General features: G+C 34.0%; 1 protein-coding gene and 1 long non-coding RNA gene across 2 annotated transcripts in view; both read left to right on the top strand.

Annotated features, from left to right (window-relative positions):
• Positions 1 to 2,369: 2,369 nt before the first annotated feature.
• On the top strand, positions 2,370 to 3,207 carry LOC113044811 (uncharacterized). Its single transcript, XR_003275924.1, has 3 exons — positions 2,370 to 2,425; positions 2,941 to 3,068; positions 3,185 to 3,207. It is a non-coding gene; the product is annotated as an uncharacterized LOC113044811 (long non-coding RNA).
• Positions 3,208 to 17,214: 14,007 nt separating this feature from the next.
• LOC113044575 (receptor tyrosine-protein kinase erbB-4) overlaps positions 17,215 to 25,107 on the top strand; it is a 143,557-nt gene continuing 135,664 nt past the window's right edge. Inside the window, exon 1 of the mRNA XM_026204669.1 lies at positions 17,215 to 17,576. Coding sequence (XP_026060454.1) covers positions 17,498 to 17,576 — 79 coding nt within the window. The 5' untranslated portion in view covers positions 17,215 to 17,497. The remainder of the gene's footprint in view (positions 17,577 to 25,107) is intronic.

Below are 25,107 nucleotides of genomic sequence, written 5' to 3'. Positions count from 1 at the left end.
TTCTCACTCCAAAGGCGTCAAAAACCGAAGCATGGTCAAGCGCCCCTAGCGTCACTTTTATGACGCCAAATGTGCCTCTCGGCGTCGACTATCGAAGCACTACGACCTTCATTGCTTTCAGTGGGAAACTTTTGGCGTCAGAATTCGACACGAGGACATGAGATGTTTATCGCTATGAAATCACGTTCAAGAAGTCTCATTCAGCACACATCGCGCGATACTTGCTATCATTTCCACAGTTTGGGTGAGTAGTCGTATATACGCCCTTTTAATGCCTTTTATAAAATGTATTCTGTCTTCTTTATTAATCAGATTAGTGCCATATGTTTAATCGCTGTATTATGTCGGTCATCCGCGGCTGTCTTTGAGTTTCATTGCGTTTAAATAAATGAACACAGCTGCTAATTAGTCTGATTAAACTCTATCTGTCACGTGACGTGCCATAGACCTTCGATCCGTTTTATATTATTATTAATTTCAGGATCAATGATGTAAGTTGTATTTGTAGTAAAATCATGGTAATCACGACACAATAGTAATAAATGAAATGTGAAGTTAAAACACAGTAAATGGAACATTAGTAACTGTAACTGTAGTTTTACTATGATATATTAATAATCAATACAACAATACAATAATCACCAAACCAGCTATGTTTGTATCACTGTAATGTTAGTGTTTTTATGTGCTTTTATATGACAGAAATCACAGTAATCATGTGTTCTGTACCATGCTTTTAATACCTTTTAATGTGAATCCAAAAAAAAAAAAAAACATCAATTAAAAATAAATAATAAACATGTATTTTTCCATCTTGCAGTTCATTCATATCAGTTTATATATATATATATATATATATATATATATATATATATATATATATATATCTAAATATTTTGCTCACAGATCATTATTAACATTCTGTATATAATTCAATTTTATTTTCTCTCCCCTTTTTTATTATTTTTATTTTTAGCTGAAAAGACGTAAAGGCAGTCAGCCCAGTGGTGTTTCTGGAGAGGGATTCCTTCAGAAATGGAGAAGACAGAAAGCTGCGGAGGCAGATATTTGCAGCAGTTAGTCTGTGATAGTTTGTCTCTTTTATCAAAATTCCTGCTGTTATAATTTGTACAACATTTGTTGTTTCTTAAACTGTTGCACTGTCCAAATACCCACACTTGCCATCTTTTCACTTGACCACTTGATTACTTATTTGAAGTCTTTCCTGTATTTGGCCTAGTGTTCGAGTGAGCATGATGACCACGAGTGTGTGTCGAACTTTTCATGACCTGATGACTGTGTTTCCCAATCCTGATCCTGGAGAACCCCAGCACTGCACGGTTTTGGCGTCTCTCTTATCTGCCTTGGAGTCTTCACTGATGAGCTGATGAGTTGAATCAGGTGTGTTTGATCAGGGAGACATCTCAAATGTGCAGTGTTGGGCTTCTCCAGGACCAGGATTGGGAGCCACTGCCTTATGGGACACTTATGTGTTTACAGAGATTTTTAATATCTAATTATCAATATTTCACATACTGTACATTGGACAGCTTTCCATGACCTTTTGTGAGACCTCGGCAAAAAGTCGGACGATTTATTCCAAAACATGATGCATGATGGGATACACTAAGCTTTGTATAGCGCTCCGGAGCAGTATTGGAGAGTTTTAGTGTGTTAAGGACGCTGTGCTTTGGCATTATTAAGACCGGGGACAGTCTCGTTCACACACTGTCACGTACACGCACTCTCAAGTGGCCAAGACTGCAAGTGTGGGTATCTGGACAGGGTCAAAGTCTTAAAAATGATCCCTAAACACAGTCGCACATCACAGTCTTAATAATCCAGTTTAACACTTGTATGATATTATACAAGCCCCAGGACTGTCTCATCTGACACTATCAAAAGAATTCATATGACTATAGCTTGTTATTAATTACTTGCTTTCAATAATGGATGCATTTAACATTTAATTATACAGCATCTTTACAGAGGTGTAATGTACAAGTTGCACGTAATTAATAATATTTCCTTCCTTCTGTCTTACAGGATTTTTTCCAGATAATGCTGTTCTTCTTTTTCAGGTCTAAAATATCGAGCTCAACAGCTATTTGAAGAGCCAACCCTCACAAACCTTCCTAAAAACTAAAAGAGCTATTACTGAGTCTCAGCGAATCTTGCCATGATCAGCTCTTCCCAGGTACATTTGTTTAGAATATTTTTTTTAATCAACATTTACTCCTCAAATGCTCTGGTCTGAATCTTACTTTAAATTAACTTAATTATGTTTAATGAGCAACATTAATTGCACACAGAGTAAGTAGAGATTTTCTTGTTTGACAGAAGAGAAGGAAGACCAAGGAAATGATTTGCTCAGGATGAGGAATGAAGATGGCCATCTTGAGCTCAAACAAACAGAAGTCCTCTGGTATGTGTATGTTGAAGCAATGCTGTGTTATACAACATTTTATGATGATCTCTCACAGAATTGGTCATGTCAGCCTTGATTTCGTTTTATACTATTACAATTACAGCATGTTAGCAAAGTGTGACTGGACATTTTTAATATTATGTTTTTAAAAACACACCACCTGTTTTAAAAGTAGACAAGTATCACGAAATTGGTTTAGTTGATATAAACACCAATTGACATTATTTCATTGTTTTGTAAATGTTATGTTATAAATTGTGAATTGATAGTGGATTGGTTTGAAGCCAGGCCTTACACTGCACCGACTAAAACACATTTGTGAGAGAAGTCAGGAACTTTGGAGAAAGATTCTAGAGGAAAAAAAAACACATTTACTGCAACAATAGATGAATTCTAGAGTCTCTGAGAACTACACATGCTAATGCAGTCTAATGAGCAAGACCTTTGCCTCTGTAACTTTTTCTTAATTCTTGCAGAATGACATTATTATTGCAGTATTTTTATTGGTACAGATGATCTCTTCAGCCAAACGAGGGGTTTTGACCAAGTGATGCTCTTGAAAGGAGTGAAAGAAGAGGATGTGGTAAATTGTCTTCAGAGAAAAAGCTTCTCAAAAGGTCTTAAAACAGCTTGAAGAATGGTAAGTGTACAGTACTACAAGGGTCATAGTTGGTCACCCTGCTAAAATCACACAGAACATAAGCTGCGCTCTCTGTCCATTAAACAACTTGATCTGGATTGTGTGTTTCACTTCAGGTCTGGGATGTTAGGACTGAGAGATCCTCTGGCTGAGAACAAGCTACACCACATCAGTGCTGGACATCAACCACAAACTGTTTCCAGACACGAGAGAAGAAGAACACGATGGGGAGATGAAACCAGTTTAGATGTGATGATGGGAATCATTATTTTCTGGAACAGTATCACATGTCTTATATGTATCACATGATCTGTATCACAGTTGACTGGATGGGACTGTGTGACTTTTAAGGACATTTCATCACTCATCTGTGTGAACTGATTTATATATGAGGTTAATGTATCTTTGATGATAATTATTTTCATTGAATCTTATTTGTCTTGATGCTACTTTATCAACTTTATAGTCTATGCTTCAATAAAATGAAAATGGTGAATATTGTGTTCTGAAGTTTCTTGGTAAATACATCATTTTACTAGGTAGGCTCATATGTGTTTATTTTAGACTTGGAAAAACGACATATTAATTATTGGGATTCTTTTTTTATTTAAGACATAAACATTTTTGATCGGATTAATAACATCTGGGACATCAGTACACCAGAAAGTATTTTTTTATATTTTAGTAACAAATATGCACATTTTTTGTGAAATACAGGGAGTTACAAGATTAATTATTCTGCATTACAAGATGGTGCCATGGGCTTTATTGTTACAAGCACTTGACGGATAACTGAGAATGTAGCAGGAATGATCAACGTGGATCTTGTACTGCATTAAAACCAAGAGCACGCACATTACTGATGTCCAGCACCTGAGGAGCAAGATACGGGGGTGAGGAGGACAGTTTTACACTGATTTCGGCTAATTAGTTATATATAATGCTAATATATATATATATATATATATATATATATATATATATATATATATATATATATATACATATATATATATATAAATTAATATTCTTAGCACTGCATGAATTTGTCCTTGTGTAATAGTGAAGTATCACAATGTGTATACATTGTCCTTGATTACTGCTTTACAGTGGGGAATAGACAATGGCAAGTTGTTGCAGGTTCATCCATTATATTTCTTGCCATTTACTTCAAAAATCTAAGAAATAATCTATTATTTTCATTATTAAATCATTTCTTTATAATTTTTCCATGTTTCATCAGATGGCTTCACAATGTCCTGTCTAAAGGTATAATAGCCATGATGAATAGAATAGAAAACAGAGGACTGTGAAAACTGTCAGATATAAATGTGACTCAGCTCAGTTTGTTGTTCATGATGAGGAGAATACATATATGTAGGTTTTACTGCCCTGCTACCCCCAGGGGCCCAGTAGCACCCCCCGGAAGAGCCCAAAACTGTACATTTCAAATGGCTGTAAATCAGAGTCCAATTAACATATCAAAGAGAAAATGGGCAGGATTATTACTTATGCTATGCTGATAAAATAATGTTGAGCTCAGTTTTCAGAAATAAGTGGAAAGCTGGCATAAAAGCATTTTAAATATTGCTCACTGTGAAATACCACATTTCAGCCTGCCTCTCAAATATATCATAGAGGTTTGCACAATAAACATATTTAGATATCCAGTTTACCTTAAAATAAATAATTTATTTAGTTTCGTTAATAAAAAGTTTTAAACTACATTACCCACAAGCCTCCGTCGTTCTATCTATAGAAAGGCAACACTGGGGGGCTTTTTTTTGTAGTTCATTGAAGTTATGCTTAGGGTTAGGATTAGGATCTCGCTAAAGATGTCATTTTTCTCAAGATAGCAACACTTCATTGTTGACTTAATATATTACTAATGTGATGATAGGAGCAAAACATACTTTTTAACATGATGCGCTGTTTAATATGGGTTAAAAGATAGTCCAACCACAGACTGTCCTGAAAAGTCATAGCCAATGACATCTAAGCTGAGCAGCAGCGTCACATTTCCTTATCCATGTATGACAGATGTCTTTCGTTTTTCGGCTGAAGGGATAGATTCGGTTAACAATAGATTAAGCTTGCTACTTATAAGATACTGTTTTATTAATGTCTTCACCTTCCTCCGTTGTTCAGCTTGACAAAAATTGGGCAATATTGATGTGCACATGCCCAGCAGTCGCAGTTGTATCCAACAGATAGATTCCTCTCATTAAATATAAGACACATTTTTAAGATTTGTATATTTTTTTTTTGACCAAAGACAAATATATTTACTAATCAAATGACGTGCTTCTAAAATTTACATTGTATATTACATTGTGTTTTAAAGTTAAAATTGTTCACATTTGTGTTTCTGTGATTTACCATTCTCTACCATTTGAACCCTAGGAATAAAAACAGAAATTATAAATGAATGAACAAATAAATACATAAAGCATAATAAACATGCATATTTTTGTAAGGATCTTCCATTATTTATTGATATGTCAAACTCATTTAAAGACAACATGCCCAAATTACTACACTGCATCCTCTGTCACCAAGCTCGTTTTTGCCACCATAAAGAATAAAAAGGCAGTTATGTTGTAAACATTAACTATTTTCAGTATGCAAATGAAAATGCTTTTATTAAAAAACAAAACAGTAAATACAGTATGTCTTTCAGAGAACACTGGAAAAAGTTCAATTTTATTAAAAAAATTAAATTGACCAAAATGTTATACAACACAATGTAAATGTTTCAAACTCACAAAAAAACACCATGAAGACATGCATGTCAAGTGTGCAATATCATCTATAAAACTCAATCAGCACAGCATCAAATAAACACTGATTGTCTGAACAATGGAAGACAGAGAAAGTGTTCAGGAAAACAAACACCTGCTAGCTTTGACATAACATCATGAATTCACTTCATGACTGGAGCTAGGGGATGACTGTGTATGAATATCTCCTTTACTAAAACTCTTAATTAAAGTCTAAAAAGTTCACTGTATGAAGCTTGAAAAAGAGAACAAAATGCTTTATCAATACGAAAAATACTATTTTTAACTATTGTTTTCATCACTGGTTCTGTAATGTATTCATTATGAGCTTATAAATAAAACAAAGTTACATCTTCTGCAAAAATCAAACCACTGAAAAGTCTAATCACTGATCCAGGGACCATATCTGTGTGTGTGGGGGATAAAGAGTTAACGAGGTGAGTCCTTGTGCATGATGGAGAACTGCAGTGTTATCCTCAAACAATCCTGTAAAACAGAAATATTACATTACATTCAACTTATACATTACACTGTGTTTTGTTTAGACCATAAAAGCAGCCTCTGTAAAGATGCTGTAAAATTAAATGTTAAATGAATCCATTATTGAAAGCAAGTAATTAATAACAAGCTATAGTCATATGAATTCTTTTGATAGTGTCAGATGAGACCGTCCTGGGGCTTGTATAATATCATACAAGTGTTAAACTGGATTATTAAGACTGTGATGTGTTTAGTACAGTATGTGAAATATTGATAATTAGATATTAAAAATCTCTTTAAACACATAAGTGTCCCATAAGGCAGTGGCTCCCAATCCTGGTCCTGGAGAAGCCCAACACTGCACATTTGAGATGTCTCCCTGATCAAACACACCTGATTCAACTCATCAGCTCATCAGTGAAGACTCCAAGGCAGATAAGAGAGACGCCAAAACCGTGCAGTGCTGGGGTTCTCCAGGATCAGGATTGGGAAACACAGTCATCAGGTCATGAAAAGTTCGACACACACTCGTGGTCATCATGCTCACTCGAACACTAGGCCAAATACAGGAAAGACTTCAAATAAGTAATCAAGTGGTCAAGTGAAAAGATGGCAAGTGTGGGTATTTGGACAGTGCAACAGTTTAAGAAACAACAAATGCTGTACAAATTATAACAGCAGGAATTTTTGATAAAAGAGACAAACTATCACAGACTAACTGCTGCAAATATCTGCCTCCGCAGCTTTCTGTCTTCTCCATTTCTGAAGGAATCCCTCTCCAGAAACACCACTGGGCTGACTGCCTTTACGTCTTTTCAGCTAAAAATAAAAATAATAAAAAAGGGGAGAGAAAATAAAATTGAATTATATACAGAATGTTAATAATGATCTGTGAGCAAAATATTTATATATATATAAACTGATATGAATGAACTGCAAGATGGAAAAATACATGTTTTATTATTTATTTTTAATTTGATGTTTTTTTTTTTTTTGATTCACATTAAAAGGTATTAAAAGCATGGTACAGAACACATGATTACTGTGATTTCTGTCATATAAAAGCACATAAAACACTAACATTACAGTGATACAAACATAGCTGGTTTGGTGATTATTGTATTGTTGTATTGATTATTAATATATCATAGTAAAACTACAGTTACAGTTACTAATGTTCCATTTACTGTGTTTTAACTTCACATTTCATTTATTACTATTGTGTCGTGATTACCATGATTTTACTACAAATACAACTTACATCATTGATCCTGAAATTAATAATAATATAAAACGGATCGAAGGTCTATGGCACGTCACGTGACAGATAGAGTTTAATCACACTAATTAGCAGCTGTGTTCATTTATTTAAACGCAATGAAACTCAAAGACAGCCGCGGATGACCGACATAATACAGCGATTAAACATATGGCACTAATCTGATTAATAAAGAAGACAGAATACATTTGATAAAAGGCATTAAAAGAGCGTATATACGACTACTCACCCAAACTGTGGAACTGATAGCAAGTATCGCGCGATGTGTGCTGAATGAGACTTCTTGAACGTGATTTCATAGCGATAAACATCTCATGTCCTCGTGTCGAATTCTGACGCCAAAAGTTTCCCACTGAAAGCAATGAAGGTCGTAGTGCTTCGATAGTCGACGCCGAGAGGCACATTTGGCGTCATAAAAGTGACGCTAGGGGCGCTTGACCATGCTTCGGTTTTTGACGCCTTTGGAGTGAGAATGGGTTGATATATATGTATATATATATATATATATATATATATATATATATATATATATATATATATATATATATATATATATATATATATATATAAATTAAAGGAAAGCTCAGATGTCTCTGAGATTTTTCATTTACATACAGATCAATGGGAAAAAAAGCATTTTATGACAATTAAAAAAAAAATGCTGCATGTACTGTACTGTATGTGAATGAGTGCAAGATAGGTTTGCTACTTCATTGAAACATCAATGTTTTTATCAGCTGTTTGGATTCTCATTCTGATGGCACCCATTCACTGCAGAGGATCCATTGGTGACCAAGTGATGTAGGCCTAATGCTAAATTTCTCCAAATTCTAGAACCACCCTTCAACAAACCTTGAAAAAGAAATAACTTGCATCATAATTAAAAATGATGATCCAAACACTAAAATGAAAAGCAAATCTATAGGATTAGGCATTCAGGTCTAAAAGCAGTCAAAGCATTGTTTTCTATAATCCTTGAGCATATTACATAAAAATGACAGAGTTTACAAGCTTTATATATATATAAAGTAATATAATTACTTTATAAGTATAAAGTATATAATGTACGTTTGCAAAGTATTCTATTCCAGTTTAATGACTAGATTTTCTAAACCGTGTTTAACACTGATCTCAGTACAATACCTTACCCAGTGACTTCCATTGTAAGTGTGTTACTATTGTTGCATATTTTTACAACCCCGGGATGCATTGATTTTATCAACAGCATCGATTGCTTCAATTCCAGCAGGACATCCCAGTCTTTTAAAGTGGGTGTGTCAGCTTGACCAGAAATACAGTATGCTGGTGAATGCTGAATCATCACGCATAAATTTGCTTCTGAAAAAATACATGATTGGTCTCATTTCAGACATTTTATCTGATCATCTGTCCCCAATAGTCATACATGTTCCAATAACAGACACACTCATACATGAACACATTATGGTTTAATGTAAAAACATAAATAAACTAATAAATGAGCTTCATGATCAATAAATCCTAAGCCCAATTCACAATGACCAATTTAAGAACTGGGTGATGGCTTGTGAGATATAAACTGGCTATTGTGAAGAAAAAGTCAGTTCTGAGAAAATAAATAAATAATAATAATTAATTAATTAAAAAAATAAAATGTGGCATTTTATTTCTTAATTCTGACTGTTTCTCACAGTTGTAAGGTTATATCTCACAACTCTTCGACCTTTCTCCTCAGAATTGATTATTATAATAATATATATATATACATATATATATATATATATATATATATATATATATATATATATATATATATATATATATATAATATATATATAATAATCAATATATATATATATGTATTATTCCGTGGTTTCAATAGAATCACCCCTTTGAACCAGTAGCCTGTAGGTATAAGCGTGGAACTGTAGCCACTATACCAGCCTTTATTCATTAATATTAAAAATAAGCTATATATATATATATATATATATATATATATATATATATATATATATATATATATATATTGGGTTAAAAAGCTCACAATAGAAGCATGGAATATCCCTTCATAACTCACTGGAATATAACACTGCAGTGCTGACTTGACCAAAAACAAGCTAGAATATTTAGGAAAGGATTTATGTAGATTAGCACTGCAGTCTTCCAATTACCTAGTGGGATCAGCTCTACTAATAGATGCATAAGGTCGGGATCCAGGGACTAAATTTGGTGGATTAAACACCCTGATTGGATTGGTCACCCCTGGATGGTCCGTTATGAAAAGAGCTGAGGTGACGTGCTGGTAGAAAACAGCCAAAAACATTCCCTGTGTGGGGGGTGAGAAATTAAATCTTTGTTTTTAATGAAGGATGCAGAGGGAGAACTGCAGTGGGATGCATATTTTGGTTTGTGTGTACATTCGTCTGAAATTATGCCATTTAATTTAATCAGCTGCTGTTTTCCTAACAATGATTTTTTTTTTTTTTTTGTCCATCTGTTTACAATTTAGCAATTAAAAGCAACCCCCCCCCCCCCCCCAAAAAAAAAAATAGTTTTGTTGAAATAGTTTTAAGAAGATTACTATTCAATCTATTTTTGTGATTTATATATTTTCAGTTAGAACTTTGGTTCTTGCTTGAAGAAGTCTTTAAGTGAACAAACTGTAACTATCACATGAAGAAGTATTCAGCAACTACACTGATTTAAATCTCATGGTTTGTTGTATGCTGTGCATGTTTGATTCCCTAAAATTAACCATTGAACCAATCCGAATGAGTCGTGTTTGTGAACGGAATGAGAGAAGTCATTGGGCTGAATCAAAAACCCTAATGTAGCTGTTAAAGGCTCTTCTAAGATGTTCAGTAATTAGAGTAATCGATTCTAACCTTTGCAATCAATTTTCAATTAACAACGTTTAAAAGAATCGATTCTTTTTGGCATCGACTCCTAGGTTTAATAATATTGTCAATAATAATTGACCCTAATGTGTTATAAGATCAAGGTCAATGTTACCTAAGGAGCCAATAATTGAACACATTCATTTTAAAGGAACATTATGTTTAATCAGCTACAGTACATTATAACTTATCAAATGTTCAGTTTGTGTCAGGTGTTCAGCATTTACTCATCCTTATTCTTTTTTTGTTGTGGATTAAGAAATGATTAGGAAATTACAAAAGTTATTCTAAATGGCCATACTGAGTGATGAACATAGATTATTTATAAACGGGTTAATCTTTGCTCTCTATGGCAAACATTCTCCATTTCATCCTAATCGTAGTCCTTTGTGTGGATCTCTGGTGAAAGCAGGTGGGATTATTGACATTTACTCATGTAAATTTTGCCAGAGGTAATGTTTTATGCCTGAGTGGTGACATTTCTGAGGTTTGTGAAATTGCTTTATGAAACAGCAGAGAGAACAGAAGAGTTTTTTTTTTTTTTTTTTTTTCTCCAGGTCTGGGATATATTGACTCCCTGGTCAAATGTTGGTCAGCGTTAACTTAGGAAAGCCTACGGTAAATGTCAAGCCACATAATTAAAAAAAGGGGGATGTAATTAACACAGCTTTACCTAAGTGCAACTCAAAATTTTGTTCTTATATATTTATATATATATATATATATATATATATATATATATATATATATATATATATATATATATATATATATATATATATATAGTTCCATGCAACATTTGTGAAATGTTGACCCCCTTATTATTAGTTGTTGTCTTCAAACATGATACCTCACTGCCAAGAAATCAATAAGCATAATTTGCACTTTCTATACAATAGGGAATTTGGCCCTTAGAACACAAACACAGCATGAACTATGGTGGAAATATCAGAATTTTGCACATTTTTAACAGCACAATGACAACGTGAACGCTTGAATTATATCACCGTCCTCCCACACCGCTTGTGTACAGCATATTTCAACAACAATGTTTTCCCAGTGTGCATTCTGTCATCCATGGCGGCTGTGAATGAGTGACAACTGTGCTGTCAGTCACTTGTCAGTTTGAAAAGCTTTGGGGGAGAGAGATAGCTGCTGATTTGAAAGCCCGTTGTCTGAGGTATCTATTGGACACTATTGAACTGTCAAGACTAGTACAGTATGAGGAAATACTCATGCTTATTTGCACTTATTTGTTACACACATTTTGCAGATAGCATCTTTAAGTATTATGCTACCACCTGAAAAACTGTAATATTTTGAAATCAAATAAAATCACTGTTTCCTATTTGAGTATTGTATGGAATGTAACTTATTTGTGTGATGCAAAGATGAATTTTCAGTAGCCATTGCTTCAGTCTTCAGTATCACATGATCCTTCAGAAATCATTCTAATATGCTGATTTACTTATTATCAGTGTTGAAAACATCAGTCATAATTCCAAACTTTCTGAAAGTGTAGATTTTACTGTATTGGACAATTTATTAACTACGTTTAAGGTCTTTTTTGCTCATGGATGCTTATGATTACCTTTAACATGCACAAATGATCAGTTATGTCATTGCTTAATTGTCTTGAAAATGGCAAAATTGCAAGGTATAATTCTAATTAAAATTTCATATTCCAGTGCTCATGTACTTATCTCTACTCTACTCTACTTTGTTAAAAATCTTTCTTTCTTTTTTTTTTTTCAGAAGAGGCAAAATGGCACGCAAACCTGATTAGAAATGTCTGTGAGTGTTGGAAATTAACACATACTCACCCACAAAAGCATATTCAGTTGCCATAATTGGTCAAAAAAGTTGACCTCAATATCATAAATGAATATCTGGTGATGCATCCTAAAGAGCTGTCATAATTTCAGTGAGTGCCCTCGTACACCTTTATATCCATCTACCCTCCTCTAAACGACTCACAGTTGCATTTTAATCCATGATTAGCATAAAGCCATAAATCACTGAAGAGGAGGCCAACTAAGTATTATGACACAATGACCTACAGATGCTGTGAAAGTAGTGAGCAAGATGAGAGGATGCAAAAAAAGATGGAAGGTAAAGTGGAGATGCCCTTACCTTTACCCTCCCTAACACTTCACATTCTGATTAGATGTCACACACATTTAAAATTCTGGGAGGGAATGTAACGAGACAGGGCTCAACACATATACCTGATGCACACCACTACAGAAATGCCCTTGAGCAAGTAGGAAGTTGGCAAATGCAATATGTTTGTTGCATATGTAATATATATATATATATATATGTTATTTATCACTTACAGTATGTGCATATATTAGAGCTGTTAGTACACTTATACTGAAAACAGGAGTTTGGGTAGAAATTGTTCAGTATTTGAAGGTAACAGAACTTCAGATGTCTGAGCTATGGTGTATATTTTGCTGCATTTTACTGTCTATTAACTATGATTAAATGAATAGATTTAAATTTTAAAGTTCAAATTATCTATATATTTATTTATTTCTGAGGTGACATGAAAACACACATTAAATATATATAACTTCCATTTTTTTTTTTTACCATCCATGATTTTGGTATTAGTTTTAAGACCTATAATATGTGTGATACATAACTGGAATTCCTGTAGGGGTGTGCATCAGGGATGCATGCTGGGCCCTGTCTGATTTTCTGAAGTTGTAAATAAAACAAAGATTTTTGGACTACATTTTGCAATAATATTTTATTTCAGTCTTTCTACTTAATTGTTTTAATTTGATCCATTGTGTTATACATTTATAAAAATTGTTTCTTCACCGATTTGTTTACATTCTCTCCAAAAAAAAACAAAAAAAAAATGTGCATGACATATGATCATCATTTTTCACTAAAGTAATATCTAAATTTATTGTCTATGCTGCTTGTGCCTAAACTGAGATCAAGTCACAAAGTTATATTTGGGGAAAATGGGGATTTTAGCTGAGCCTCAACTTTCCAAGCATGTCAGTGAAAGAATCATAGCAGTTGGAAATTTGTATTGAGATTATTGAGTTTTCCTTTTTTTCTTACAAATTAAGGTTTTTTTTTTTATGTTGATGGTGAACCTTTTGTATGCTATTGAGTAATCAAGATGTTTACTGGAAAATCTACTAGCCGCATTTAGGCTCATGCAATTACAGCACAACATTCTCTGTGGCAGCATGATAATGAGAAAATACAAAGAAAAAGCACACATTAAACACTTAATGTGTATCCTTTGTGCTTCATTTTCTTGCATTAGTGATAAAGACTCTTGTTAATTAATTTATTAGTGCATCCATTTTATTTGGCTGTAAATCACTTTGCACATCATGCTAATTATGATTTCCGCATTGATTACATCATGAAGAATGCTTTATGGGAGTGGCCGGTTATTGCTGAACTTTTGGGATTCCTATTTCTATGGTAACAGGTACTTCTCTTTTCCTGAAGCTTTCTTTAAGATTTTGGGTAGCGTAGTTTTTATTTATTTATTTATTTTTCTTTCTTTCTGGCAATTAAACCTAATATTTGAATTAATTGACCCTAGGTTTTCTACGGCTTGTATTATTGTTTACTTTATCATGAAAAAAATTTCATCTATGGTGAAAATAAATATGATTTTTTTTTCCACAATAATTCATCTGTTATTACAGATCCCATGATAATCCAGAATAAATTAAACAAAATGTTATTTGTTGACCTGGATGACTGAGTATCTCCACAGACATATTTGTGTTCAGATTATAATAAAGTAATACAATGGGACCTGGGGTCTTTTTTTATGCGATGAAGATGACCATGTGTGGGGTCCTGCTGAGTGAGGTGCTCAAGGCTCTGATTTCCTTTACAACTGCCCCTGTGTGCAAATAGCAAGTTCTCCACCAAGACAGGGTTGATGTTTGCTTAGCGACAAAAAGCCAGACTGGTTATTTACTCGGCTCAGCACTGTACTTGGTCAGTTCATGACTGTGCATCTTTAGTATATTCCATACTCAGATCAGACTCTCAGCCCCAGGTTCCTTTAATTTTTTTATCATATAGTTATAACATCAATAGCAGGGCTGACTCAAACAGCTGACAACAGATTTGTTGGATATTCTTGAATATCCAGTTTTTTTGTTTTTTTTTTGTATTCTGTTAAAATAATATTTCTCCCAAAAATAGTTATGAAAAAAAAATAAAAATAAAAAAGAGCAGCATTGGATTTTTAATGTTTTGAAATAGATATTTTATGCTCACCAAAGCTGTTATTATTTGATCAATAATGAAAAAAAAAAAGGTCAAATGTTGAAATACCGGTAACTGTTTTACATTTTAATAAATGTTCAAATGTTATTTACTCCTGTGATGGCAAAGCTACATTTTCAGCATAATTACCCCGGTCTTCAGTGTCACACGAGCCTTCAGAAATCATTGTGAATATGCTTATTTGTGTTTATGAAACATTACATTTTATTATTAATGTTGAAAAAAGTTGTGTTGCTTTATATTTTTGAGAAAACCATGATATTTTTATTTTTATTATTCTTTATAGAAATAAAATGTTCAAAGGAACTGTATTTTAAACAGCATTTATTTAAACATCTGTGTGTAACAGTAAATAAATAACATCAAATACCACTGGCTCATATTTTGTAACCAAGTTTTGTGACATGCCAAGTCTAAATAAGCATAATTTCTGCAATTAGTATGAGGACTCAATTTCAAACTGTTTGACATTTCTTTTAAACAATAATTGAGGCTGTGCCTTCTAAGAAAAAAATATAGTTTCATCATGAGGGTGTTCTAGTAGATGGAATAGCTCTATAGAGTATATATTATATATTCTATAAAAATATTATGATAGTAAAAAACTGAAGACAAATTCTCCTGCGGCAAGATTACTTGTACTACTTCAGACACTACTTTTGGCTGTATGCATAACTGCAAATGGAGAACAAAACCCACTAACAGAAAATGAAACTTAATTACAGTACTTGGATACTACTTGTTTTCTTCAGATAATAGATAAGATAAATACAGAATAACAAATCCATTTTGCAAGAGTAAAGCAAACCTCGTTTTGCTTTGAGCTGAATTAAATTCATAAAACTTTGCTTTGAGAGAATTTTGCAAACAAAATGATACCAAAAGCAAAGGAAATCTTAAGTCAAGGGTGAAGAAGGAAAACAAAATAGGCTCTAGTTGTCTTTACAAACCTTGCCAGTAAATGTGGACTTCTCTCGACCTTCACCTCCGAGTCTTAAGAGCAGAAAGTGCAAGGAATTACTGGCTCAGAGCCATTCTACTTGTGTGAATGCCCCCTGTTCTGCCCTAAAAGGGACATTGGAACATATTGATCTGATAGAATTGAACAAAAACACACAGTGGCCTTCTGCAGTTCTTCATGGAGCTGCTATTAGAGTCGCCAGAGTGATTTACACCAGAGTGTGGACACAGGTGTGTTTGACTGTTTGACATAATATAATTGTAGTGAAATATGTGTTGCTTGCAAAAAAAAAAAAAAAAAAAAAAAAAAAGAACAATAACAACAACTATAATAATAATAGTTATTTATATAATTAAATTAAGGCATTTAGCAGACCCTTTTATCCCAAGCGACTTACATTATATTCAGGCTATCAATTTTTACTTATGTGTGAACCCCCGAACGCTTGATAGAGCAATGCTCTACCAGTTGAGCTACAGAAACACACACACACACACACACACACACACATGTATGTATATATATATATATATATATATATATATATATATATATATATATATATATATATATATATATATATATATATATATATATACTGTACTGAACACAAGAATCAGAAAAAAACATTCTGTAAATTAATTTACATTCATAATAGTAAGTATATTGTGTGTTAAAGTCTAACCACCCACTGTCAAATACCTGCTCTGAAGGAGATTATGGTTTACAGAGGGAACTGGTTTTGATCATGCTGAGTCACCATTAAGAATGCATTCTTGATTGTAATGTGAGGGCCTCTAGTGGTTAGGGACTGAACAGGTTAATAGAGTTCAGCCTGACACAGACGCATACACTTATGAAGTATCAGCGTGTCACAATACCACTTTCTATACTATGACCATCATATATAGACAGGTCGTCACGCAAAAAAATGCTATCATTTTATATGAATAATTAAAGTACTGTAGGCCTCTATTCGTAGTGTCAATAGAGCATAATAAGGCTGTAAAAGGAAAGTGTGATACTTTATATTATATTAGAATTAGTATTAGAACTTATTTGGATATTAATATTAGATCCTATTTGAATGTGACTGTATGATTTTTTTTTTCTTCCAGTTATTAATTTACAGGTTTTGCTTTAACTTCTGGGGCATAATTAATTATAATAAATACATTTAATAATACATTTACACTGAAAAATGGTTGCATTCAGATTTTCACCTGAAAATAGTTGTGTAAAGCCTTATATATATATACCACATGACCACATGTCTACAAAATCACACTATTTTACAGATAAAGCTATATTTTATGAAGGGAGCCCCTCTCAGGAGGATTCTCCTTAGCATACTTGTGTTTAAAAGCCGCTGACATAGCAGCAGTGAAAGCAGGTGTATATGCAAAGCAGACACCGGTGGGCGTGGCCTCGTCTGCTTAAGCGCCTCTTTTGACCATTCATAATCCAGGTAGGCGGTGTTCAGCACAAGGAGGGGCGTGTCTTGACGCTCAAACCGAAGTTGCGAATCCATCGAGATAATGACATGGTTACAAGTCGTTCAATCCGGATAATCAGACACAATTACTTTTCAAAAACAAAAACAGCGCAAAAGCAAGCCAGTCCAGCTGTGTTTATTGTTACAAAATGTGCTGCGGAACGAAGACGTGAGTGTGCGCGCTGGAGACGCAGACGCTGGACTGTCAATGCCCGGATTCTCTATTGATCATGCTAATGTATGGAGATATAACTTCTTAAAATAAGCAGAAATGTGGTCGGCTCGTTTTCCTATCTTCTTCTGTCTCGTCTTCTTAACTGTGGTGGTTCAGAGGAGCAGCGGGCAGTCAGGTGAGTGATAGTACCGGTGCGTAAAGGTCTTGGCAAGCTGCGCACTTGTCCGGTGTGCGCTGTTGTTATCGACTACTTTGCTACACTTAAACGACCGGAGATTAAAAGATTGTGAAGTGTATGCTTTAGGCACAGTGTATCCCCTCGTCTTTATGACGGCCAGAGGAGGAATTCATTGGAATCACACACATACTTGAGGACTCAATGCAGCATGTACCATCTCTAGTTTGTTTATACATTTTGTCCAGTGCTTATTTTGTAATATTGTCAATCAGTAGTCAGGATATGGCACGCTAGGCAATCTGGTTTCATCGATAATTATACTTTCCTGAAATTGATTGAATTATATAAGTACAGCAGCAGAGTGTATTTAATATTGGGGATGATGGTGACGATTAAAAAAAAAAAAAAAAAAACTTTTTTCTTTTAATTATAGTTGGTACTGTCAAGGATTTCTTAAGGTATTGTCAGGACATTGTGCCAATGTCACGCAGAAAGTTTCTAGTCAATACACCAAAGCATTGCTGAGATACAGCCTTAGTCTGGCATGCTTGCTGTCAAACTTGTTGACATGTTACATGAGAACTTGGGAATTTAAAAGAAAGCATTTGATATCTCAGTCCAGCCTGGTCTGAAGATGATCTGAACCTAATTTGGTCAACATCCAATGAACTCTGAGAAGGATTTAGAAAGAAAAAAAAAAAAAAGAAAAGAAAAAAAAAAAGAAAAAAAATTGTTTAAATGCATTTCAAAATGGCTGATGTCCAATATGGCCGACCTTAGCTCTTGACATAAGCACAAACAATTGCAATGTTCTACGCAAATCCAGTAGGCCTAGTTGGTGCAGTCTACAAACTGATCTCTTTTGCCAGTGATATCTGACAAGTTTTGTTTCAATTGGCAAACTCATTGCAAAGATTTACCACTTCCTGTTTGCCAACCTCGCTGCAAAAGCTGTTGCTGTGTTACATGTGAATGGTTTGATTGATCAGATTGATTTATTTCAGTTTTGACAAGAATAGTCCGACTGTGTTCTGAACCAAATTTGATAGGTGGATTTTGATAGCATGCTTTTTATGAAATTGAAAATGGTGGGAATTACATGACTTAGCAAGTTCCAAAGAATCAGGGGCAAAAAAAAATAATAAAAAAAATAAACCTTTTCAGACCAGTTTTGAATGTTTCAAATAAGAAACGTAAGTGTAATTTTGACCTGTTGGTGGCGCGTGAGAGAATGAGATGGAAACACCAGAATGGCCATTTGGGAATGTTGAGACTCTTCCCATTCACTGTGATAAATTTCACAACCTTATATCATGTGGATCTATGTGCTGTCATAGACTTCCAGTCAGGGGAGAGTCTATTTTAATGTGTCGATACGCGCAAAGGCGCTTAGTGGAACGCAGCGCGGGAGCGCGCTCAGCGGAACGCGCGTTTCCTGCGCGCTTGGCATCGCGCTGCGGACCCCTACGCTGTGTTCAAATAGCTGCTCAGCATATTTCTGCATCCCTACTGTGAGAAGCGAACTCAGCGTTGGCGGTGCGTGAATTAAGTTTTGTTGTGCAGTGTATGAACAAGGAGAAATGTGGAAGGAGTTTATCATGACACAAATATAAATGAGCGTTATGACGCAAAACGGTGTTAAGCCTGTATCCAAGGAGGCAGACTTGTACTGTTGATTTATGTGTGTTTAGTTCTTATAATGAATATAACTGTTGACTGAATGTACAAATGTCATCAAAACATGTTTACTGTTTACCTCAAATGAAAATAGTGATATTATTTATAGATGATATGATTAGGCTATGACTCTCAGCCGTTATCATTTTCTGTTTATTACAGTAACATATTATTACACCGTTTTTTTAATCTAAAATTACTGAATAAAATCAGGATCCATAAATATGTAAAAAAAAAAAAAAAAAAAAACGAATAATAATCATGTTTTTTGCAGTTATCATAAGAATCGTTTGTTTGTTTGTTTGTTTACTAGACATGCTTTTGGTAGGTTTAGTGAGATTTGCAAAAATATAGATGAAATATTCTGAGACTATAATGTAATCTTTACTCTTTAGTTTATAGTTCAAATGAAAAACATGACTGAATTGTTTGAGTGACTGATTGATTATAGGCTCATGGTCACACTGCATTTCAATCACAGTCAGAATGACATGCTAATTGATTATCTATATCTTCAGATGAAACATTAATATCAATTAAGGATTATTTATATAATGGTTAGATTACTTCAACTGAACAATTGAATGCATCTTCTTACGTTCTTACGTTTATTACTGAATTGATAAGGTAAAGGTCAATTGGAGGATTTTAAAATCGCTATAGTACCAAACGTTTTTCATTTGCTGGAGGCCACGTGGAAGATATATTTAAAATCCCCCATACAGAAAACTCTTTAGAAATTATTTCAGGGTCATCAGGTTTCATATTTTTGCTGGTATTTATTTATTTTTTTTCATACATTTTCCTTTATATCTAATTTCTGCTTCAGCTCACTCAGCCTGCAGATAAATGACACCACATCTGACCCAGGCTGAAATGTGACATTTAAGTTCTAAAGGATATTGACTCGGGAATGCAGTCAAATTATTACTCAGCGTCAACTTGGATTAAGCCCCATTTGAGATCCCCAATGAGTCTCCCAGTAATTAAGCTTGTCACTGATACGGTGTCTAGACATGAATATTTTTTTATGAGCAGGAAATGTTGTTTGCAATTTCAGCCAAGCTTAATCCTCTTATTAGGAATTTGTTTGTCATGGAGTCATAACTTTAAAATACACTTGCTGTCCATGTCTTACAGAAGGACATTTATTGCAGTCATGTGGACATTTGATAAATTAATATTTAAACAATGATCTTTTTATAGCATTAATATATTCAACATTTTCAGAACTGCAAATCATGATATTTCAAAATATCACCAAACACACACATACATCATGGACGTGTCAGTTCTTTGGTGTGGAGTAAACCAATAAAGCTAATTATAATCTATGAGATTGCCCTTTTTTCAGTAGCCAAAATAATTCTCCCTTTCACTAGTTTAAGAGTTTGTTCTTTTTCCACCACTTGACATTGTTCTCTGAAAAGAAATGCCTGCTGGTCTCTTTATGTGCTTCTGTCCGTTTGCCTCCAAGACATCGTCCCCCTCCTTCATCCTCAGTGTCTCCTCACTGTCTCTCAGTCTTTCTCCATCCTCTCAGAACTGTTTGGCTCGGTGCCTCTTCGTCAGCTGTGATCCGTTACTTCCCATACTAATGTGATCATTTATACAGGCACACAACATCTGAAACTGAAGCAATAAACTGCATCTGAAGACAGCTCAAGTTATTTTGGATGCAGCACAACCTCCATGTCTTTTATGTTTGCAGTTAATCTGGCCTTTTATTATTATTCTTCATCCACAGTTTGAACAGCTATAACAATACCTGAAGACACTGACTTGACTTTACGTGCATGAAGGATCTGTGGCTTATTATATTTTGTGTAATTATGGGATAGTTGGGATGTGTGGTTGCCTAGCAACTAGCAGTTAATTTGGCAATATTCAGAATGTTCTTTTTGAGTTTGAAACATGAAATTTCAGAAAAAGTCCCTCCCTTCTTAGAGAAGAAAATTTGCCTGAAGAATTTAACTTCTGCTATGAATTTTATTTTTTGATATGTCTTAACCCTGAAGTTTTTGTGGATCTACAAATTCAAATTTAAGGCAATTGCATCTCCATAGACTCTGATGTTAAATATTGCTTATGCTTGCAATAGGTGAAAATTGTACAATTAGATTATTATTCATAATTGTACTGGTGTTTGGTTTTAATTGAAGTTGTCGTTTCTGTTTTGGTGTCTAATTAATTTGACTAGCTTCTACAAAATGATTGATGAATTTGTGACAAAATACAGTATATTTTTTATTCTGTGTACTAATTTTACTAATGACCTTACTTGTCTGCATGCAACGATGATGGAAGCATTTTATTTTCCCTTTTTAATGTTGATGAGACTTTTTATCAAAAACCTTTTTGCTTTCTCTATTTTATTCTCTGCTGTTGCCATTTTTAGGGTTGTGACTTGCAAGTTGAGAAATGCTGGTTTAACAGAAACGACCAGATCATCTTTTTTTATTCTTTATTTAATTTTTTTTGGTTTATTGTGAATTAGCGTGCTGCTTCACAAGTTGGAAACACTGGTCACTTTGTCCCCTTAAACTCTTCCTTGTGTGCCAGTGACCTGTAATAAATGAGCTTGTGCTTAGAAATGGCAGCTGTGGTAGTGGATGGGAGAGAAAGGTAAAGAGGGACTGAAAGAGAGGGGAGAGAGAGGAAACGGGAGAGAGCGATAAGCGATTGTACTCCAGCATCTCTGTTTCTTCTTGTGCTCATCAAGCCTCATGGCCTCTCTTCTGTTGCTCGGTTTATGTGAGATAGAGGGCAGATGTCACGTCGCAATCCTATAGAAATATAACTGCAGTTTCTTTCCGTTTAAAGGTTCATAAAACTCCTACTGTGAAGGTGGGGTGATAGTGTGTCACCTTGGATTACTGGTTTACAAAGACCTTGTGAGAATCTATAATCGTAGCTTTATGTTCACATTGGAGAGCTCATCACTTATTTTCCTTGATGCAGTGAAAGTTTTGGGTGAAAAAAGACCAGTTGAACTGTACCATGAAGTTTAACCTTATAATGCAGACTTGTATTACAATAGATGCTATATTTACTTAGACAAAAGCTATTATTTATTTATTTGTTTGTTTAGAACAAGACAGGAATGCACATTAATGCACAGCACTTTTACTGGCTCACTTCCTTTAAGTCTCTAAATGAACAGATGAATATTTTTTCTCATGCTCTTTCCAATCATTCCGCATTCAGTTGATCCTCTTTAATACTGGAGTCTACCATATGGTTTTACTACCTATATATAGCTGGCCACTGGTAGGGTTGGGCAGTGAGTTATTGGACACCCCCTCTCTATTTGAATTCATTTCTTATTTTATCTCTCTGGGATATCCAGCACTTGGAATGATGGGAATTACATGTAGCTGCTGGGAATGGGCTGTAAATTGCATGCATGTAATTTGATACACATGAACAAATTAATGTTTCACAGAACTATAATAACTTGACTGAGGGCACTGTCTGAACCAAGGCTGGAAGATATGATTGTATTCACCATATAAAGGTAGAGATCTGGTATACAGTTTATACCAGCCTAAAGTTGAATTCAAGTGTTACATAATTCATAACAAATAAGTCTCACATCTTTTGGTTTTGTAAAATAGCAATTAGACGAAGCTCTTTCAATTCGTTGGATTATCAAACGTTATCACATAGATATGTGTTGGTAACAGTTTACAGTAAGGTCCCATTATTTAACACTGTTGGAATTAACATTAACTGAGATTAATAAATTATTTAGATATTTGGTTGAAAAGTAAGTATATAAACTTTTATTGTTTAAGAAAATGACTGATTGTTTCGCTAGATAAGACCATTATTCTTCGGCTGGGATCATTTGAAGCTGCATTGAAACTACAATTTAGACCTTCAACCCATTGACAACCATTGAAGAACACTATATGGAGAAAAATCCTGGAATGTTTTCCTCAAAAACCTTAATTTCTTTACAACGGAACTCATAAAGACATGAACAGGGGTGAGTAAATAATCAGGAATGTTTTATTCTGGAAGTGAACTTTTCTTTGAATTTTAGCCTCACTGATAGCAGAAACAACCCAGAGCTCTGAAACCTCTTTGCATGGTCTTTTATGTGCCACAGAGAAGTATCTTCATCACAACTGTATAAAAACATCACATCTCAGTGTGCAAAACATACTGGAGTGCTGTCACAAAGTGATGTCCCTAATGGCATCGGTTTCTGTGAAAGATGGCATTTGTGATTTACCGGAACATCTTAAAATGAGCTGTACTTGTGTACAGAAAGCATTACAGCTGTATTCTTATTCTGTGTTGAGCAATTTTAGAAAATGCACTGCTTTCTTTAAATATGTAGGGGCTTAGACCTGGATTTGTAATGTGTATGGATTTATGTAGCAGAGTGGTTAAACAACTATCATATATACTGATATTGACCAAGCTTGAGCATAGTTATTAATTTGCTTGTTTGTTTATCATTTGTTTTATATTTGCTATTTATTTATTTAACATTTGTTTTATATTTTAATAAATTTATTTATTTTATTAGTTTTATTTTTTAATTTGTTATATATATATATATATATATATATATATATATATATATATATATATATATATATATATATATATATATATATATATATATATATATATATATATATATATATATATACCAACCTGTCCTCCAACCAATACGCTTATATAGGTCGTTTGTCCAAATCCCTGAAATACGACCCATCAGAGCGTATACTACAATTGCGCTCCTAACGGCAAAAGGTTGTTTTCAAATTAATGTTTTGTACTCTTTTATTTGCCCTCTGGTTTGCGTTTTGTGTAGCTCAGTTAGTAGATTATTGAGTTATACCTTGATATGTAATCATGCTATCATGTGTTCGATCCCAGGGAACAGACGTGCACGAAAATATATATGCTTAATAATCATAATTTAGCATGATTTCTGTGAGGGTTAGGTTTAAGGGTGGGGTTAGGTGTGGTAATTCGAACGAATAAACAACCTACAGTAGTAAAATATGTAGGAAATACTGTGAGATCGGCGTAAAACACCCACACATTGCATTTAAATAAACGTGCGTTTTGATTGGTAATGACATTATACTTCAATTCATGACGACAGACACAAAGCGATACTGTCATTATTTTTAACTTTAAAACGTAAATATAGGTCATAATAAATGCTTGCACAAACGACCTATTTGGTCGTTTTTTGTTGGAGGACAGGCTCATGTATACGTACGTACATATGTATATATTGTATGTATGTATGTTTTTTTGTTTGTTTATACTTAATTGTCTTTCTTTTTTCTTTTTGGTAAAATAATACCAGAAAACTCTTGTCTCTTTTGATTTATTCACTTTAATTTGGTGCTGATTACTCCTCCTGTTGGTATTAACAGAAGGAGGGTTCAAAGACGAAGACCTGCAGGGCTTTTAGGATAGAGAGGTTTAGGGTGTGTGGTTAATAACATCTTCCACCCGCCATCTGCGTCTGCCTCGTTTTCAGAACTGGAGTCAAGTCTTAACGATGCTTTAGTGAGGGTTTCTGCAAAGAAGGCAAGAAGAGAAAATGTAGAGAATAAACAGAAGTGCAATTTTCAATTAGAACTCACAACTTAATGCGAAATGAAGTCATCAGACTTATTAGTTTATGCCACTAAGTAAGAATGTAAATAAATAATCTCAGATACAAATTTAATGAATGACTTGGTCCAGCTTTAGGGAACAAATAATCTATTGGTTTTTGTGGCCTCCTTTGACTTTGCAATCCCTCAGATCACATTAGTAACTGCACAACAACATCACAACCACCCATGGACACAGCAAATGGCAGCAAATTGTA

This window comes from Carassius auratus, chromosome 26 (genome assembly GCF_003368295.1).
Source record: "Carassius auratus strain Wakin chromosome 26, ASM336829v1, whole genome shotgun sequence".
Taxonomy (NCBI): Eukaryota; Metazoa; Chordata; class Actinopteri; order Cypriniformes; family Cyprinidae; genus Carassius; species Carassius auratus.
Note: the sequence above shows the minus strand (reverse complement) of the source record. Positions and strands in the feature narration are given on the sequence as shown.